Source organism: Triticum dicoccoides, chromosome 4B (assembly GCF_002162155.2).
Source record: "Triticum dicoccoides isolate Atlit2015 ecotype Zavitan chromosome 4B, WEW_v2.0, whole genome shotgun sequence".
NCBI lineage: Eukaryota > Viridiplantae > Streptophyta > Magnoliopsida > Poales > Poaceae > Triticum > Triticum dicoccoides.
Window position 1 is genome coordinate 46,735,778 of NC_041387.1, and position 19,967 is coordinate 46,755,744.

General features: G+C 43.2%; 1 protein-coding gene across 2 annotated transcripts; it reads right to left on the minus strand.

Moving 5' to 3' along the window:
• Window positions 1-14,533: 14,533 nt before the first annotated feature.
• Window positions 14,534-19,864, minus strand: LOC119294908 (putative lipase ROG1). 2 transcript variants are annotated; one of them, XM_037573194.1, is made up of 10 exons: window positions 19,150-19,864; window positions 18,279-18,346; window positions 18,022-18,092; window positions 17,503-17,763; window positions 16,827-16,987; window positions 16,682-16,737; window positions 16,514-16,566; window positions 16,315-16,438; window positions 15,947-16,044; window positions 14,534-14,930 (listed from the first exon to the last, which is right to left on the minus strand). In XM_037573194.1, the coding sequence occupies exons 1-10, from the start codon at window positions 19,335-19,337 to the stop codon at window positions 14,859-14,861; spliced, it is 1,152 nt and encodes a 383-aa protein (XP_037429091.1). In that variant the 5' UTR covers window positions 19,338-19,864; the 3' UTR covers window positions 14,534-14,858. The 2 variants fall into 2 exon arrangements, with proteins under 2 accessions (XP_037429091.1, XP_037429092.1); XM_037573195.1 differs by having other exon boundaries at window positions 18,279-18,341; window positions 19,150-19,306.
• Window positions 19,865-19,967: the final 103 nt, after the last annotated feature.

Here is a 19,967-nt window from a genome sequence, read left to right on the forward strand (position 1 = left end):
ACCAGGAAACCATCCTGATAATAGTAGCGGGAAAAGGAAGCATGGCAGGACAGAAGAGAGATTATTGTTTACCGGTAGGTCCACTTTGTGGGACTTGGAGTATTGGAAAGATTTGGATCGGTGGCATAATCTTGATATGATGCACATCGAGAAAAATATATGTGACAGCATTATCGGCACACTTCTTAATATTGAAGGCAAAACGAAAGATACCTTAAAATGTAGGATTGATTTGACACACCTGGGTATCAGAAAGGATTTGTAGGTGGAAGATGAAGGTAAACCACGGGATATGGCACCAGCTGTGTATGTCTTGGACAGGGTAAAATGAAAAGAATTCTGCGAGGTCCTGTCACGTGTGAGATTCCCACATGGATTTGCTTCCAACCCTGAAAGGAGAGTGAGTGCAGATGGAAACAAGGTACAAGGGTTGAAAACTCATGACTACCACGTCCTACTTCAAAGGGTTTTACCTGTTATCCTTAGAGGATTGGCCCGCCCTGACTTATACAGAGCAGTTGCAGAGTTGGGACAATTCCTCAGGGAACTATGCAGTAGAAATATCAGGATAGATGCTTTGGAGCATCTTAGAGACAAGATACCAACTATCCTATGCGACCTTGAGAAGATATATCATCCAACCTTCTTTGATGTGATGGTGCATTTGGCTATTCATCTACCTGATGAGGCACTACTTAGAGGTCCAGTACAGTATGGCTGGATGTACCCTATTGAAAGGCAGCTAGGCACTTTCGAGGGCTATGTTAGGAACAAAGCTAGACCCAAGGGTTCCATTGCAGAGGCCTACATTGCTACAAAAGTGTTAACATTCTGCTCAAAATACATTGAAACAACTGATCAGTTTAGCAAAGAGGTGGGTGAAGACAATCCCGGGCTCAATTTTTTCGATTGTTCTGTTCGAGTTACAGGGAAGAGTCGACAAGACGACAAACCTAAAGATTTGGACAAAATGCTTTGGTATGTGTTCAATAACTTACCTCAAATTCTACCTTATATCGAGTAAGTGCTAAGTACTACAGCTTATAGATCATAATCTACTAAACTTGCAACACATTCTTATATATTTAGATGTTTGACACGATCACTATGTTGTGCAGCATCTACAAAAAGGATTTACTGCCGCAAAATCCAAGAAACGTTGACAAACTGGTTATGGTAGGATTTGCAAAATGGTCCAAGAGCCATGTAAGCTTTTGAATTGCACTGTCAGTTTTTTAATATATTGAGTACATAAGATGATCAACATGTCTATTTTCTAACCATAGGTTAAGAATATGCGGGAGGATGGGAAGGCAGTTGATGATGCCCTTTACGCCCTAGCAATGGGTCCTGATACTCGGGTAAGACATTATGAATCTTGCATTGTTGGAGATGTGCGCTACAACACCCTTGCACGTGATGAAGGCAGGAAGACACAAAACAGTGCCATCATGAGCACGGATACATGCGGCAAAGAGACAATTGAAATGTATGCTAACATAACAGACATTGTTCAGTTGCAGTATATCTCCAGTTTCGAGGTTCATCGATGTGTGGTTCTGTTGTGCTGTCGTTGGTATAACCTGTTTTCCAGGATCGCAAAACCCAGAGCTGATGATTATTTCAAATCCATCGATGTCAAGGCAGGGTACCAGACCGACGAGCCTTTTATTTTGGCAAATCAAGCAACACATATTTTTTTCTTGGAAGACACATTCGCACATAGTGATGTCTGGAGAGTATTGCAAAGGTTTGAGCAGAGGAACTCGTTTAATGAAGTTGCACAACAAGATGATGCTTACACTACTCCTGATGTAGAAGATTCCACAGATGGTCCTAATATCTTTGAGAACCATCATGTTAATGATGATGGCGAAAAGATTGCTTGTCGGGCTGTGGACATACGAGAGTTGATCAATAAGAAGCCAGCGTCCGAGGACATTGAGGATGAAGAAGAAGATGACACTGGGGGGAATTACGATTCAGACTGATACACATGGCGAAGATGTTGATGCTGCTGTTGTGGATGATGATTAGATTGCCTTTGTTGTATTTGCCTGTTAGAAGACATTTTTTTATCTACTATGTGAAATTGTGTTTGCTATGAAAACTGAAACCTGATGAACTTGTTGTTTAGTATTTTGCTGTGAGAACATCACTTATTATGTATGTTGATTTGTGTTTGGTGATGTATGACGACTAAAACATGATGCCATGTTGTTTAGTTGTACTCATATTTTTCCGTGAAACTTGTATTTGATGACATAGTTTGCTGTTGGACTGCAATTTTCTCGACGTCTTTGAATGGGAACAAAGCTGACCCGATAGGGCCTCTACTAATTTATTTATTTATTAGCAAAAGGGCCTTTGCTATTTATTTATTTATGAGCAAAAGGGGATACCCCCACAAATTCCGTTAATAGAAATCATTAGATGTTCACAACACTACCCCCAGCCTGCTAATCAGGTTTCATTCATTACTAGTTTCAGCAAAGTGCTCATGTCATAGCCACTGAATACATCATGAGTGCTACATACACTGCAAATAAAGAGACAATCATCCTAGAGAGCACATCGATTTTGCCCATTATCTTCACAAGCTCTTTCATCTCCTCATTGCTATCAAGGTCGTTCAGCAGTTGTTGCCGTGATTAGAGGAACTGCATCTTTAACCTTCTGCTCCGCATCTTCCTCTTCTGTCGTTCCTTCAGTTACTTGTCCAACACCCCAACCTGCTAGTATTGGGATTCCTCGACTAACCAAATAATCAGCGTAGTTGCATTACCCCACATCAACAACTTCCCAGAAATACAAATCACACGAATCTTCCCTTTTCTACATGAATCAAATTGGAAGATCATCAACCAAACTATTAAAAAATCAGCAACTGAAAGCAGCAGAACAACACTTAAAAACATATTATTACCCCATGATTCGGGCATTTGTAGAAGACTCAGCCAGGGTTGCGGATTGTGGTTGAGACGTGACGGATGACTCTGCGTGATTTGCAGCAGTGGCACCACACCAACGGTAGCGGGTTGCAATGAGCAATCGGTTGTGGTGCGTGTGCCAGCGGGGGTGTGATGAGACCCACAGGCCATGGTGTGGGTGGCAACTTGGCGCATATCTGTTTGTTGCCTGCTGAAGAGTAGGTGGACGAGGAGCCAGCGGACATGGTTGGTGCGGACAGAGCTTCTGATGCTAGGTAGAGTAAGTAGAGAAGAGGATAACCGAACGTTGGATATGTCAGGTTCATTACATGGAGAGTAGCATAGCACCATATATAGTCATAGTCTAGGTTTGGATTCGAACCAGCTACAAGAGCATGTCTCTCTTTTTTCTAAAACTCAGCAACGTCTCTTTACTGGTACACTAGCTTGTTCTGTACGCCTTCTCAAGTCTTTGATATTCTTTCTTTTTTTTGCGAGGAAGGAAGGAGGACAAAATTGAGAGTTTCGCCTTGGTTCGCTCGCCACGGCGCCGCCCTCCGGTGTTATCAACATGGTCAAAACCGAGAGGAATAAGGAGATGATTGTACATGGTGAGGATGACAGTACGTACCCACCAGGATCGTGGCAGTAGGAAAGCAAGTGCCTCCTTTATTACAAGAAAAAAAGGGTTCCTCCTGATGGTTTCCTGACATCTGGCTCGCACGCCACTATCAACATAGTCAATAAGTGAGATAATTGCACAAGGAGCGGCACACACCCGGGACCCAGCAGCGCGCGCTGTAAAAAAATTGAGACGAAGAAGGGTATCGACTGGGTTGTACGAGAGCTGTGGCCCGTCTAGCCCAGGCTTTTATTTCATATGTTTACCACATGACCAACCCACTTTTTTTCCTTTCTGAAAATGGCTAGCCCAGCTATTTTTGTTTTATGCAGAGTAACCAACGTAGGCCTACTTGCTTTTCTACACCCTGCTGGGTAGGAAATCTTTCAAGACAAGGAGGGATGCATTCGGGCTTGCCCAGAAAATGGGCTATAAGTAATAGTAAATTGGCTGTAAAATGAAAAATACAGCAAACAAGCAATTAGTTCCGAAATACTTTTTTCTTTCGGATTTTGATATTTTAAAGTTCATTGTTTTTGTGCGGGTAAAATTTCATTGGATTTAAATTAAGGTATGTTTAGTTTTTAAATTAATTTGAATCTGGCTAGAAATTTCGGGCTGTATGCTATTTGGGACAGATTTGGAGGCTGACTTGTGGGTCTACTAGGTTGACGTGTACGAAAGGCTTTGTCAACTTAGTCCACAAACGATTCTAGCAGCAGTCGCCATGGAATGCTAATCTAACGGCCATGCTGCTTCTTCAACCGCCCGAACCAGCGCCAGTGGGACTACCTGCTCCCACCTCCCGTAGCCGGCTGTGCTATCACATAGGTCGCACCGCCCCACCCTACTCCATCCGTGGACAGGCCATTTCTCTACTCACCCACACCTACTGTTATTTTCCGGTGATGGCAGCCGAACCAGTAAACCCTCATACTCCTACCGCATGGGAAAACACTGCCGAGTCTTGCCCGGCTCCGGGTCGTTCCCTTCCTAGGACTCGCCGTCATCCACCACCCTGGTGCTCTCGGCGCGGCATCGTCAACGTGGCCAATGAATGACATCCATCGGAAGACGACTGTACGTGGAGAGGCTGACAGCTGGGTCCATGGCCGCATAGAAGGAAGTGCCTCCTTATTACGCGCAAAATAATTGTTCCTACACCTAGCAGCTGAGACCCACCGAAAGGGCCTCTGTATTTTGCGAAAAAACGTTCCTCCCACTGACAACTCGGACCCACCAGCTATATCTTCGCACGCAAGGAAGTGCCTCCTTATTACGCACAAAAAAATGAGTACTCCCCCTGCTAGCTGGGACCCACCATAGTGGGAGGCTAACTTGTGGGCCTACTAAGTTGACGCGGACGAAGGGCTTTGTCAACTTAGTCAATATGAACGATTCTAGCTCCAGTGACCGTACGATGTCCATCCAACGGCCGTAGTGATTCTTCAACCTCTGGTCTTTTTGCTCCAGCCGCCCAAACTAGCACCGGTCGTGCCGCCTGCTCCTGCCTCCCGTTGCCGGCTCTGATGCCGCGCAGGCCTCATCGCCCCACTCTACTCCGACCTCTGGCCAGACCATCTCTCTACTCACCCATAACCCTATTATTCTAGAGCGACGGTAGCCTCACACCGCAGCCAAACCAGTAAACCCTCGTACTCCTCTTGGCATGGGCCTCCACTGTCGTGTCTCCATGGCTCTGCGTCGTCCCCTTCCTAGGCCTCGCCATCGTCCACCGCCTTGGTGCTCTCGGCATGGCGTGGTCAATGTGGTCAAGGAACGACTTCCATCGGAAGAGTACTGTATGTGGAGAGGCTGACAGCTGGGTCCACGGCCGCAGCAAGGAAGTGCCTCCTTATTACGCGTAAAATAATGATTCCTCCACCTGACAGCAGGGACCCACCGGATGGGCCACCGTATTTCGCAAAAAAACATTTTCCCGTGACTGTTGGGATCCACCAGCTACATCTTCGCATGCAAGGAAGTGCATCGTTATTACGGGCAAAAATAATGATTCCCCCCTGACAGCTGGGACCCAACAACTACTCCCTCTTTTCTGGTTTATAAGGCTCAATTAAAAAATCTCATCAACCAAGGTAGATGGTGAGTGGTGGAATACTTTTTGTAGTTTGCAAAAGCACCTAATTAGTGCTCTTGTTTTTCTCAAAAAATTATGTTTATCAATGCATTAATTGCAATGCATGCATGCATAAAGTACATGCATTGGTCAATTTTCTCTCAATACTTGCATGCAATGATTTAATGCACCTTGGAATCTGAACATGTGATGGGAAACAACCTAATTGAGACTTATAAAATGAAAAAACTACAATTTTGAGATAAGCCCTATAAACTGAAAAGGAGGGAGTATATCTTTGCATGCAAGGAAGTGCGTACTTATCCTCCCTGACAGTTGGGAGCCTGGGACCCACCCGGTCGAAGCGTACATAGAGTTGTTTGTCTTTTCGCTAACGTGTACGTACATATTGGTCGATCGATTGCTCTGCAACAATGAACCGTGGTCAAGTAAGTAGCGCACATGTCATAGTAGAGCCCCCCACATAGCAGTTCAAGCTGTCCCGTCTAAACCGTGTACATGTACATACAGCCACACGCCAAAAAATACGGCCACGTACGTACATATGAGCGGGGTCTCGAAACGCGTACTCGCGCATAAGTACGGCCAGGGCTCATGTAGATGGAGAGGCAACGGCCAGCAGCGATGTTGCCCTGTTCATCTTTAGCTAACCGGCTGGGTCAGAATGGAGGAAACAACGTCGTGTTCGCCAAGAGCCAAGTGACTGGGTCGGAATGCGTCATGTTCATCGGGAGGCAACAGACTGGGTCAGAATGGTCATGTTCAATGGGAGTCAACTGGCTTGGATGGAACAGCCGGAACGGGGTCTGGCATCTGCAAAACGGAGGAAAACGGCCTTGTGTTTGATCGTGTACGGTCAAAACGGGGTCTTGTTCATCAAGAAGGGTCTGGTGTACCGCAAAATGGAGGAAACAGACTTGTGTGCGAGTTTCTACAGTCGAAAAGTGGTGCTGTTGATCGGGAGGGTTGTGGAGTACCGCAAAACAGAGGAAACAGACTTCTCTTCGACCTCCTACGGTTGAAATGGGGGTCCTATTCATCGTGAGGGGTGTGGCGTACCGCAAAATGGGACTCCACGGGCTACTGTTCATCCACCGTCTACTACCTCGCTCCAGCCTCCATAGGCTACTATTCATCCACCGTGGACCTCCTCCAGCCTCCACCTGCGACTGTTCATCCATGACGTCTCCCTCCTGCCTCCACCAGCTATTGTTCATCCACAGGCTCCTGTTCATCCAGCCTCCACCGGCTACTGTTCAACCACCCCTCCACGGCTACTACTCATTCAGCCCTCCATCGGCTACTATTCAACCAGTCCTCCATGGGGTCCTGTTCATCCACCCCCAACCGGCTCGATCAGGGTCCTGTTCATCCAGCGGCAATGGCCTCTACTACCACGGGGTCCTGTTCATCCAACCCCCACCAGGAACTGTTCATCCAACCCCCAACAACACTCACTATTCATCAAGAGGCAACAGGTTCGATCGACTTCAATTAGCAGCAGTAGCGAGGAACCGCTCGATCGGGTTCAGTTAACAGCCAGGGATCGATCGATCGCTCGGGTTCAGTAACGTGTAGCCAGTGCAATCGCTCGGGTTTAGTAGGCGAACGCCTCGCTCAGGTTCACTTAGAGCTCAATGCCTCGCACCCATGCACGTACGTGTACAGGAGAAATGCGCAATCCCTCCGTGCATCGCTCGGCCCCGACCATCCACGGTAACCAGGAACTCCTAGATATTTTCCTCGCCCTTGCTTCTACCACGGTTTTTTCCGTCATGGACGACCCAAAGAATATCATGCAGCTACGTTTCCGGCCCGCCCAGGAAGAAAAACTCATTTTCTATCATGATTTTTTGTCATAGAAGTAGGAGCCCACCACATCTATGATGATACCGGGTTTTGTCACAATTACGGTCACAGAAGTGTCATAAGCATGACAGAAAAAGAATTCGTTCGGCCCAAAATGTCACGGGTGTGTCTTTTTTTTGTAGTGTAGAGCCCAGGCCTGCGGAGTTTGATGGTTTTTACCATAGTCTGATAGTGGGGGATGAGAGAGGGGTATCGAGTGTCACTTCCACTAGTTTACACTTTCTTGCTATGCATTATATTGCTCTATTCATTATGAAGTGTTTACTTGCTAGAGAGAAGGTAGGTGCACTCAGTGCTCCAGACTTTGTTGTTTTATGTCGTGCACTTTACGGTGACAACACTTATAGCTTGAGAGCTATTATGGCACGTCGCCTCCACATTAACAGATCCAAGGGTAAAATACATGGTGGTATTTATGCTACTCGCTTGGCGAGTCACTTTAACATTCAGATATGCGAGCATGATTATCCTTTACCCAAGGTTTATTTAGATTGTCAGGCTATGGCACACCATCAGTTTATTGATGGCGAGAACACTGACATTCCTGTTCTCTATAACTTGGTTTTTAGTGTGGACACTCGTGATATTATTCCATTGCATGCACCTGCTTTGTTTGACCCTATTGCTAGGGGCGGATACAGGATTATGGCTGAGGACATTGTCGCCTACCGGAACAACCTGGTTGTGGCGCAGGAGGAGCCTCAACAGTGGGACCCTCAGGTGTCCGGTCCCCAGAACTTCAACATAGGACCTCATGGCTTCTTCGAGTGGTGATTATCAAGTTAGGCCAAAAGCCTAAGCTTGGGGGAGTACGTATTTCCACCGACATTACTTTCATATTCACACATTTCATTCCAGTTGTTGGTTTCCTCACTTTTTCATTGTATTATCCATGCTAGATTTATTTTCTCGCCTTCTTCTTGTGTATTTGAAAAACTTTAAGAAAATACAAAAATATTTCATGCTTCTTTTTTATTTTTCTTTCTAGCATAGTTAGTTGTAGTACTAAAAAAGAAAACTCAAAAAGATTTCCTTCTTCTTATTTTGCTTTTTGGGAGCTTTCTCGTGTAAATAGTTTTTCTCGTTTTTATTTTTCCCTTTTATTTTCTCATTCAAGAAAAAACAAAAACTCCAAAAATATTTCAGTGTGTTTCTTGGAATTTCTTTTTCTTTCTATTGAGTCATACCGAGGAGAAGACCATGATGAAAATGTTGAGTGGCTCTAATATGCATTATTGTTGATCTAATAAAGAGCCCATATTACCTTGTCTTCTCCTTTTGAATAAAATGTTTTCAGATTCCATCTTATTCTATGACACTCTTGCACTATTATTATTTTCACGTCATTCGGTCATGCAAGTGAAAGGCAATAATGACGATATTTGATGAACTGGTTGTGGTAGAGAGAAACGGGTATGAACTCGACTTGTTCTGTTTTTGTAAATATGTTTAACCTAGTATCCATGATTCAGCCTATTATGATCAAACATGTTTGCAATGAAAATTAAAGACTTTTGTTTCTCATACCATGCGTAAGTATCTAGGAGTGGATAATGATTTATCTTGGAGGTCAACATTGCGTTAAAATGATTGTGATGTAGTATGATGATATGGTATCCTCCTCTGAATGCTCGAGTGGCTTGATTTGGCACATGTTCATGCATGTAGTTGAATCAAAACCAACATAGCCTCTATTATATTTATATTCATGATGTTCATATCCTACTCATGCTAGTATTCAATGTTACTTATGCATAATGCATGTTCATGACCGTTTTCACTCTCTAGCTGGCCAATTCTCAACCTAATTGCTAGCCTTCGCTTGTACTAAGTGGGAATTCTGCTCGTGCATCAAAATCATGAAACACAAGTTATTCCAGATGAGTCCACCATACCTACCTATATGCGGTATTACCCTGCCGTCCTAAGTAAATTTGCATGTGCCACCTCTAAAAACTTCAAATAAATATCCTTTTTGTGTGCCAGGATTGTTCATAGAGCGATAGTAGGTAGTCAGTATCTTCCATGCTAAGCGGGTTATTCTCATGATGAGTTTTTATTCACTCATCCTTGCACGAGAGGGACGGTAATAGGGATTCCCAGTCCCAAATTCAAATTGCAAATAATTAAACAAAACTCCCCCCTGTTGTTGGTATGGACGACACCCATTGTTTCGGACAAGCCGTGGAGTGTGATTGTTGGTGGAGGGGGAGTAAACCTTTACCTTTACTACTTGAGAACCGCCACTAATGTGTTTAGCATGGAAGATACCGATAACTAATGGACGCGAAGTAAAGAAGAAGGGTGCATTTCTCAAAATTTCATTTACCTCTGTTTTTAAAAACTTGAGCTCTGGCTCCGCTGCAAATCACTACTTCCCTCTGCGAAGGGACTATCTATTTACTTTTATGTTGTGTCATCACCTTCTCAAATAAGCGCGAGAACCTGAGAGCACTATTGTCATCCTCCTGCATTGTGTGTAGCTAATGTTGGGTGCATCATGACTGGATCTTTTCTACCATGAGTTATAATGTTTAGTCGCTGCTTGAACTTTGGAGGTGCTCTGCATTTATGTTTTGCGGTCTCAGGAAGGGCTAGCGAGATACCACTATTGTTATATTATATCATGGTTGTTTTGACAATGTGTTGTTGTTTGAGATATCTTATTATTGCTTGCTAGCTGATTATGTCATTGATACGAGTTAATATAATTTTTAAGACTTATTGTCGACATGGTTAGTTATAATCTTGGCTGAAAACCTGGGTGCTACTTAAGCTTATTTATGTAAACAAGAGCAAAAGAGTTCATAATTTTTTTTCTTTTTCACTTTCAGTTTATCAACTAAGTTGCTTGAGGAAATCAAAGGTTTAACCTTGGGGGAGTTGATACGTCTCCGTCGTATCTACTTTTCCTAACACTTACCCTCTTGTTTTGGACTCTAATTTGCATGATTTGAATGAAACTAACCAGGACAGACATTGTTTTCAGCAGAACTACCATGGTGTTGTTTTTGTGCAGAAATAAAAGTTCTCGGATTGGAACGAAACTTTGCGAGGAATTTTTATATGAATAAAGATAATTTCTGGAGCCAAGAACAACCAGAGGGGGGCACCTGGGTGGGTACAACCCACCAGGGTGCCCCCTCCAGGCGCGCCCAGGTGGGTTGTCCCCACCTGATGGCCCCAAAGACCCTGAAACTGACGCTATAAAATTACATATTTCCAGAAAAATATCAGGGAGGAAGAATTATCGCGTTTCACGAGACGGAGCCGCCGTCGCTGCCTCCTATTCTTCATCGGGAGGCTAGATCTGGAGTCTGTTTGGGGCTCCAGAGAGGGGGATCTTCGATCTTCGTCATCACCAACCCTTTTCCATCGCCAATTCCATGATGCTCCCCACCGGGAGTGAGTAATACCTTAGTAGGTTCGCTGATCGGTGAGGAGTTGGATGAGTTTTGTTAGGGCTTGATCCCTAGTATCCATTATGTTCTGAGATTGATGTTGCTATGACTTTGTCGTGCTTAATGCTTGTCACTTTGGGCCCGGGTGCCATGATTTCAGATCTAAACTGTTTATGTCATCATCATTATATCTATGTTATAGGTCCGATCCTGCAAGTTATAGTCACCTACTACGTGTTATGATCTGGCAACCCCGGAGTGACAATAGTCGGGACACTTCCTAGTGATGACCGTAGTTTGAGGAGTCCATGTATTCACCGTGTGTTAATGCTTTGTTCCGGTTCTCTATTAAAAGGAGGCCTTGATATCCCTTAGTTTCCAATAGGACCCCACTGCCACGGGAGGGTAGGACAAAAGATGTCATGCAAGTTCTATCCATAAGCATGTATGGCTATTTACGGAATATGTGCCTACATTATATTTATGAACTAGAGCTAGTGTCGCATCACCCTAGATTATGACTGTTATATGATGAATATCATCCAACAAATTGCGGATCCAATGCCTACGGTTTTCCTATATATTGATCTTGCTAAGTTACTGCTGTTGCTGTTACTATCGTTACTACTACAAAACTATTACTATCACTGTTACCGTTACTGTTGTTGCTACCACTACTATCAAAGCTATCATATTACTGTGCTACTGATCACTTTCCTGCAGATAATTAATCTCCATGTGTGATTGAATTGACAACTCAGTTGCTAATACTTGCAAATATTCTTTGGCTCCTCTTGTGTCGAATCTATAAATTTGGGTTGAATACTCTACCCTCGAAAACTGTTGCGATCCCCTATACTTGTGGGTTGTCAGGCACCGACGCCTTGTCACTTGGAGAATCAAACACAGCACGCCTAGCCTCATCCATGGTAAAAAGAGCTCTGATGTCATTGAGATCACAAATGGGACCCTTATGTCGATGAGCCCCTTCTTGATGATAGAGGAGAAGTGATGGTGGACAATGGCCTTCTTGTGATTATGGTCGGTCACCCATCCCCCATTATTCTTTAGGCGGTGAATATATTTTTCTGGCAATGATTAACACTTAGGTGGAAGAATCTTGTATTTGCATCTCCTTTGTTGATGTTTGTGATTCTTGAGTTTTGTCCTTTTCTAGCCTTCTCAAACACAGCCAAGCCAACCACCCTCTGCTTGAGCCTCCTCCGAAGGTCAAGCTCCGCCTGGCTCAAGGTTCGAGATTCTTGTGCAATATCGAGGCGAAGAATTATCTTCGGGGTCATATGGAGTTGAACTTTCGCATTGGAGAAAAGAGTTTTAGCCCATGATGCTAGTATTCTTAAGCTTGTGGTGTAGCACCTGGTAGGGCTCGACATGGTTGCGATCCTCACTCCATGCCTCTTGAAAGCCGCGCATATTAGTCTAAAAGTTCCCAAAGTGGAAGCATTTGGAGCGCTTGATGCCACTTTCATTAGCAAGCAAAAGCGGGTGGTGATCAGAGAGGAGGGGGAGTGAATGATGTGAGAACCAAACTCCATGTCCCAATCCTCATTGCAAAAGAAGCTATCAAGCTTGCACAAAGTGGGCTCGCTCTGACCATTGCTCCAAGTACATAAAACCTCATGTTTTGAAGATGTGATCTTTTTTTTCTAAACGATAAAGCTTTATTAATTTGAAATAACGATTACATCGTCTATAATAAAAGGTACAATCTCATCGAAAGGCTCCTCAAACCAGTCCCTACTATCTGAAAATTTCGCTAACCTAGCAAGTTCATGAGCGACCTTATTCACCTCTCTATTACAATGTTCGAACCTAGTAAGGGGAAAATCACAAGCCAAAAATAGCAATCATCAAAAGTTGCCATCGCCGCTCCCGCAGATTGACCTCCATTTTTCATTATATCGATTACTTCCACCGAATTAATAACAAGGTGGTTGCATCCCGCCTTTTGTGCGAGGGATAAGCCCAATCTAAGCGCCAGTGCTTCTGCTGTCAGAGCGTCCACACACCAATCAATCTTCCAGCATTCGCTAACAGTGAAATTTCCTTTGTCATCTCTAAGAACTGCTCCAACAGTGCCCCAAAGTAGATCATGATCAAAAGACCCATCCACATTAAGCTGGACAAAACCTGTCGGGGGTCTAATCCACCCTCCCTTCTTCCTGGAAGCATTAGGGGCGTGGGCATTAACAAAATTCGCCGCTATAGCACGAACCCTATAGACGTTTGGTCAGCATCCTGAGACTTTCCTTCATGGACCAATTTACGTCTATCCTACCATAAGTATCATGCAGTGATGGCAATCACTTCACGAGCACTGTAGAGTCCCGGTATAAAGAGATCCTGGTCTGACAAGAGAAGCAGATATTCAAGAACTGCCTCTCCCGCACGATCAACAACGCAGGCTTTGTTAATCACCTCATACAATCCTAGTTTATTCCAAACTTCCCTTGCTTTCTGGCATAGAAACAACACATGCTTTGTGTCTTCTGGCCGTTTGAACAGTATGGGCTAAAGGACGGAACTTTCATGTGTTTGTTAGCAAGCGTAATGCGGCATGGAAGAGTTCCATGCAACGTATGCCACACAAAAAATTTAACTTTTGACGAACATGATAATTTCCAGATTCTACCCAAATGGGATTAACATTAATTCTTCCCATCCCATTAGTATATTGTATTTTGGACCCGTGTTGAAAATTCCATTCCGCCGCTGATCGAACAGTGAACCCATTTTTCGTATGGCTCCATGCAATAAAATCCGACATGTTATGCATAGAAAGGGGTATCGCGATGACTCGTTGCACACCAATTGGCCATATCGTTTGTCCAACTAGATCTTCATCCCACAAATTCGTTATTGGATCAATTAGATTTGAAACCTTTGACAAGAGATTCTCTCCCCTCGGGGTAATGATTTTTCTATTTGCACAATTCGGGATCTAAGCATCTTTCCAAATATCGATCTTTTGTGCGTTACCCACCCTCCAAATATTCCCATTTTTCAATGAATTAATTCCCGTCATAATGCTTTGTCAAGTAAAAGAGGAACCTTTTTCAATCTTGCTACTCCCTCCATCTCAGTTTACAGGTCTTGCATGTATATCTAGGTCCGTCAATTTAACTTATATAAAATAAATTGTTTAACATAAAAATTATATCATTAGAAAATAGAATATCTAAAGTTTTTTATGATATATTTTTTGTAATATATGCCTCTTATTAAGCTGGTCAAATTAACGACCTAGGTACACATACAAGACTTGTAACTGAGATGGAGGGAGTAGAAGATAGAGATCTCTTTTAACTTACATGAGTTAAGGTGTTTCTAAACCGGACGATACGGCTTGAATCCCCATTAACGCAGTCATACACTCTGCGTCCTAGTAATGTCACAAGCAATAATGAAGCTATAGTACTGGTATATAATACAGTTTTTTCTGCGGGTGGTGTAGAATAATATACTGGTGTAGCTAGTCAAAGTGCTCGGGAAATTAAAGAGGTTTTCAGGTCAAGCTGGAGACATGCATGCTGCAGCATGCACTGACGGCAAGAGAGGTCAATACCCGTAATTCTCGCTACGAGTTCTCTGCTCGAGACGCAACACACAGCGGATCTTATCTTATTTTATTACACTGATGAATCAACAGCCTGTGGTCCATTAAACATTTACATGCATGCATGCACACTGAAGCATGGATGCAAGAGAGAAAAGAAAAGAACCTACGAGCCCCAGACAGACTTTACAGGAAGCATACATAGGCCCAGGCCCAGCACTCCTTTACCAGGGGTGGTTCTACCTGTTCCACTGTAGTATATCTCCAACACTTTTTACCCCATCCTTTTCCTACCCAATTGAAATTGGCATCCAAATAGAAGAAGAGAAAGAAATTGGCACCGCCACATTATCGCTCCATGTTAGTAGAGAAAATGGTCGATCATGTGGAAGATCACATCAGCCCCATCAGAGTTGAAGAAATACGTCTTCACCTGCGACACGAAAGAAATGAGAAAAAGAATGAATCAGTTTCTCAGACGGTGACAACTTGGTAAATTTGCTTCATCAACACACATATCAACTGACTCGTCACTCGTGCATTGTATCACATTTCAGTTTTGGCACAGCAGCTTATTACACAAGCGTTAACTCATAGTACGGGCACGGATAGCTCTGTTCTTTTCTTTCCTTTTTTCTGTTTTCAGGAAACAAAGTAGGTATAGAGCTACCCAGCCAGCCATGCAAGTTGGGCTAAACCTTGTGTTCCTGAGCTTGCAGCAACTTATAACACAAAGGTAGCAAAGCTATCCTGAATAGGCATAAAATGGAGAGAGGGCCTGCTGTTTTTGACAGCAAGCACTGCATCCGTATTTGGTTCGTGATAACCTACCTACCAACTTAAATGGTAGCCTTTTCTAGCTCTTGTGTCGGTGGAGCCATACGCCCCACATGATCAACTACTACTATATCATTGGAGAAGAATCTGTACTGTTCCGAAAATCAGCAGTGCAAGCAGTGACAGTCTTGCAGTTAATCATAAAAGTGTGACCATTCTTCCAATATCTTCTTTTTTTTTTACCCGAAACTGTGAGAATTTCTTCCCACAGTATATATTTATATAGTTTCAAATAAAAGGGTTATGTACAGGAGAAAGAATAAAGAATGAAGGAATAAAGGAACTAATGGGAAGCCCAATCAACTAGACTATCTGAAAGACTGAATGGAGAGAGTCGCATATGACTTCCTCTTAGCCATTGCATTTCCTGTTTGAATTTCTAGACCATAAGCAAAATCTCTTGACTGCTGAAAATTTCAGTGGACAGATGCTTAAACAAAACTAGTGTAGCCAAGAGCTTTCAGTGGACAGATGCTAATGAAACTTAAAAATCTAGCCTTCCAAAGGGGGTCTCTTTTTTGGTGCCAACATGTAAAGTAATCACAGTGCACAGACTTTTATCCAACAGACATGAAGAATAAGGACCAGAAGGCCATGGGGTTTATACGATACCTGAATGGTGCTATGAGCGAAAATCCTTTGTCTACTTCTCTTGAAGCTAACATCTACCCTTTCCCAAGGAATTCTATTCAGGCTTTTGAGCATTACCTCTGAAATAGAAGACAGATTAATTCAGTTACAGAACATATCATCTTAATCATCCCGGAGAAATGGAAGTATGGAACGGTATTGGATATAATACAGAACACACTAAATAACAACAAAACTTTAGCTCCAATGCAAACATTAACCAGCATAAAGACTTCGTCATTAAAAACTTGGCATCTATGGTTTCTGCTGGTTTATCAAGTCCTTGGACAATAAACAGTAAATCATCATGGAAAGCCTGGTACTACTATAACTCCAATTCAGCATCTTACCTTCCATTTCACTTGTAGTTTTTGCCTGATAAATCATTTCATCCGAAAAATCAACATCCCGAGCCTTTGGTTTTTCCACATATACAACATGTGGATATCTTACATCATCCACAAAATCTTCTTTCTGATGCCAGAGGATTTTGAAACATAAGAACCCTGTTACAGACCAAATATGGGCTGATAATAAATAGATCATTACCTTGGGAAGCTCATGTTGACGGCGTATTGAAGATGTCTTCCAGCCAACAACAACTGAACTTTTAGTCAAGGCCATAAAATAAAGTGTTTTAAATTCTGAATTGGTAAATAGATAGCCAATATGTTTATATTGATCTGCTAAGTACAAATATTCATGGCACAAGGATACAATCACCACAAACATTTGAGTAAGCAACACAGCGCTTGAAAGAACGAAGAGCTGATCTGCACGTAGAAACAAAGTATAAGATACGCTGAAATAAGGAGATCTATTTCTGTAGTTATTGATCTAAAACAACATTTATATGGCATACATGAAATGGAGATCCCCATAATCAGTAACCATCTGAAGAAGTAATGGTGGCTTCTCATCTTCAACATCCTTCAGAAAAAGATGTTTTCCACTTCTCCCAGCAAGCCAGGACATACCAAAAGCCATCTTTTCCAATCTATAGGAACCACGGAGAAGGGGCATCTGCGTGTAGCAATCAACAATGGAGTCAATTAATCTGCATATCCAGTCAATCTGCCAGTTTGTCACACCATTGTACGAGATGCACCACTAGAATAAGAAAGCTACTAATTGCCAGTGATGGATATTAGGAGGAAGAAAGTTGCACATATTTAATACCTCTAAAAGATCTTATATTTCTTTACAGAGGGAGTAACACTGAGAGGTATGGTAGCAACCAGGTGAATGAAATGGAAAAAGGAACAATTCAAATCGAAACGGCATAACTGTATTTACATCAGACTAATACCTTTACTGAAGTTCATATTTGCCATTAATATACATAATTAATTAATTCAAATTTATCCTCTTTGTATCTGAGCTTCCATACTCCTCCTGGTTTAATATAATGCAGGGATATGTTGGGTTGTCAAAAAAAAAGATATCTAGTTATGCAAGCTCAACTTAAACCACAATAGGTTGCCATCTGGCCAAGGCTTGATATAAAGGCAGAATGTACTGCAAAATTTGTAAATAACCTGTTTATGTGATCTTGTGCCAAGGTGTGGTGTTGCAAAAGTTATAAAGTTCATGGGCTCCAAACCAGCAATCTTGCCTTGACCCATCGGTTGGTTGCTCCGAGCATCATTGACATCCTTCTCATACTCCTCATGACAATCTGTTTGTGTAGCAGGCTCATATAGTAGTGCTATGGCGTATCTTGCAATCAACCCACCCAATGAGTGTGCAACAAAGGAGATCTTCTGAAGTTCCGGTCTACACTGAACAACTGAAATCACCTAAAAACACAAAATATAGGTTAATTTGAAGTAAGGAAGACGAGGCAGAGAGTAATAGGAGCTGATATAATGATAAAGCAAATAAAGGTGTCCTTTTCAGTAATCAGCGGTGGGGGAATTCCCCGCCTGGAATAGTAAAGTTGTTTATCATGTAAGAGAAGAGTAGAAAAAATTAAAATAAAAATGTAGATTAAAGATCATTGAGGCTAGCTCAGCTCTGTATATTAAAATTTCCAATATGAATTTATCAATACTCACCTCCTCCGCCAATCTCCTTCCCATCACATCAACACCATCGAAAGTTCGAGTTGCTGAGTTGCATCCACTGCCTGTGCCACACAACAGAACATTCCCATTTATTTTCTCCCACAGGGGATGTGACATTAATGACAGTGTGACTACTTATTCACTATCCAAAATAGTGGTCCATTCCCAACTGAAAGAGTACTAGTTTTGGGGTTGAACGTACTTGCACATAAATAGTAAAATACTTTAATTAATGCTGTTCAACTTACAATGAACAACCACATCCTCCGGGTGTTTTCTGATGAAATGTTTCGCGGCGTAACCCCAATTTTCTGCACTGCACTAGAGAAGTCAAACATTTGGAAAGAAAGTGGAAATAGATGTCTCCTCACAACACAACTGCACTGTATGATAGAAACAAAGGTAAAATGGAAATAGATGTTTCCTCACAACACATTCTAGAAACCAAGGTAAAATATAGGATTTTGCACATTATTACATGTCTTGAACACTTGCAAGCCCTTCTGTTTGTGAGTGCAGCCAAATATACATGTACAAGTAGTGAAGTGTCACTGCTAGTAAATTAAATGGAGTAATACTACTGCAAACTGGACCTAATTAGAAGGTAAGAACTTAGAAGGCAAATTGTGCGTTTACAAGTGTATCAATTCGTGCAGGTTTACTGACATTTCACATGAACAAAGTGTATCAACAATATACATTTACAAGTGTACATTAAAATAAATTATGTTTCTGTGGATTCGAATGTTTATATTTGTTTGAACCAAGTTTTGACAAGATTAAGAGCAACTTCTGTAGTGTGAAAGTGTGACAAATACTCGGTTATCTTCTTCCTCGGGGATCCAGCATCCCAACAGCATCCACTAAATGTTAGCCCTTAAATACTCATGATTTGCAATGGATTGTTTTCCTTTCCATCATAGGTTCATTAGATTGACCGGTAGCTTCATTCAAAACGATTCTAAAACTGCCAACTACTTTGTCCACGTAGCCTTTAGTTCAAAAGTCAAGGAGCTAACCTAGACGATTGCGTGTGAGTGGTCCGGGATTAACGCCGAAAAGCAGTAAAGAAACGGGGACGGAGCACGGAGGGGAGAAAAAAAAGATGGAAACAATCACCTGCCGACGATGCCATTGACGGTCACGATCAGATGCGTGGGCGCCCGACTGCTGCCCCCCTCATCGGCGCCGGAGCCGGAGCCGGAGCCCGAGGGCCCCTCTTCCGTGGCGGACACCGTGAAGCACCCGGGCCGCGGGAGGCACGCCGCCGGCAGCCACCTCCTCCCCTTCTTCTCCCCCGGCGCCATTCTTACTTGGATTTGACTTGGCCGCCGCTGCCTGGGGAGTCGCCCAGAACTAACAAGATCTCTCCTCAGTGGCGCGAGGTGGGTGCTGATGAGGCGAGGGGGCGGCGGGGGGGCTCAACTGCCCGGCCGGTGGGTCGCTTCTGGTTTCCTGCTTCTGTTTGTTTGTGGGTGTGGTGGATCACCACTTCACTCCGCGGACCGGCAGCAGCCTTTACCTTTTCTCTCTCTTTTTTCCTTGCTTCTCCTGCCCTCCGGTGATGGGATCAAATGGCAGGGTGATGCGTCGTCGTCGTCGTCGACATCGCATGTGGTGGATCTGGTGCGATCTGTAACATTCGAGATCCTAAAGCTCCCCTTTTTCTTCCACGAGAACCTCGTCGCCGAGGCCTGCCCAGTCACGATATATATGCGCTCCTGTCTTTGCAATCCGATATACGTTCGCCGTGTCCGGATAAAATCGGACTGCTCCAAGAGAGGGGATTTGTGCCGTTTGACTGACCGTTTCAGCTTTCTGGAACTATTGTTTTCTCATCAGGCGACTTGTTGGAGTAATAATTGGTAAGCTAATTCAAGGGTCACTGTTAGTGTTAGGCGAGCAACCAAGGGAAATACTAATGCGCATTGACATTC

What these genes read in the sequence shown, in the direction of transcription:
- LOC119294908 (XM_037573194.1), bottom strand. Translation starts at nt 19,337, where the DNA reads ATGGCGCCGGGGGAGAAGAAGGGGAGGAGGTGGCTGCCGGCGGCGTGC. An exon ending in GAAGGAGATTGGCGGAGGAG is followed by an intron (nt 17,764 to 18,021) that starts GTGAGTATTGAT and finishes TTGTGTTTTTAG; the next exon opens with GTGATTTCAGTTGTTCAGTG. An exon ending in TATGGGGATCTCCATTTCAT is followed by an intron (nt 16,738 to 16,826) that starts GTATGCCATATA and finishes TTCTACGTGCAG; the next exon opens with ATCAGCTCTTCGTTCTTTCA.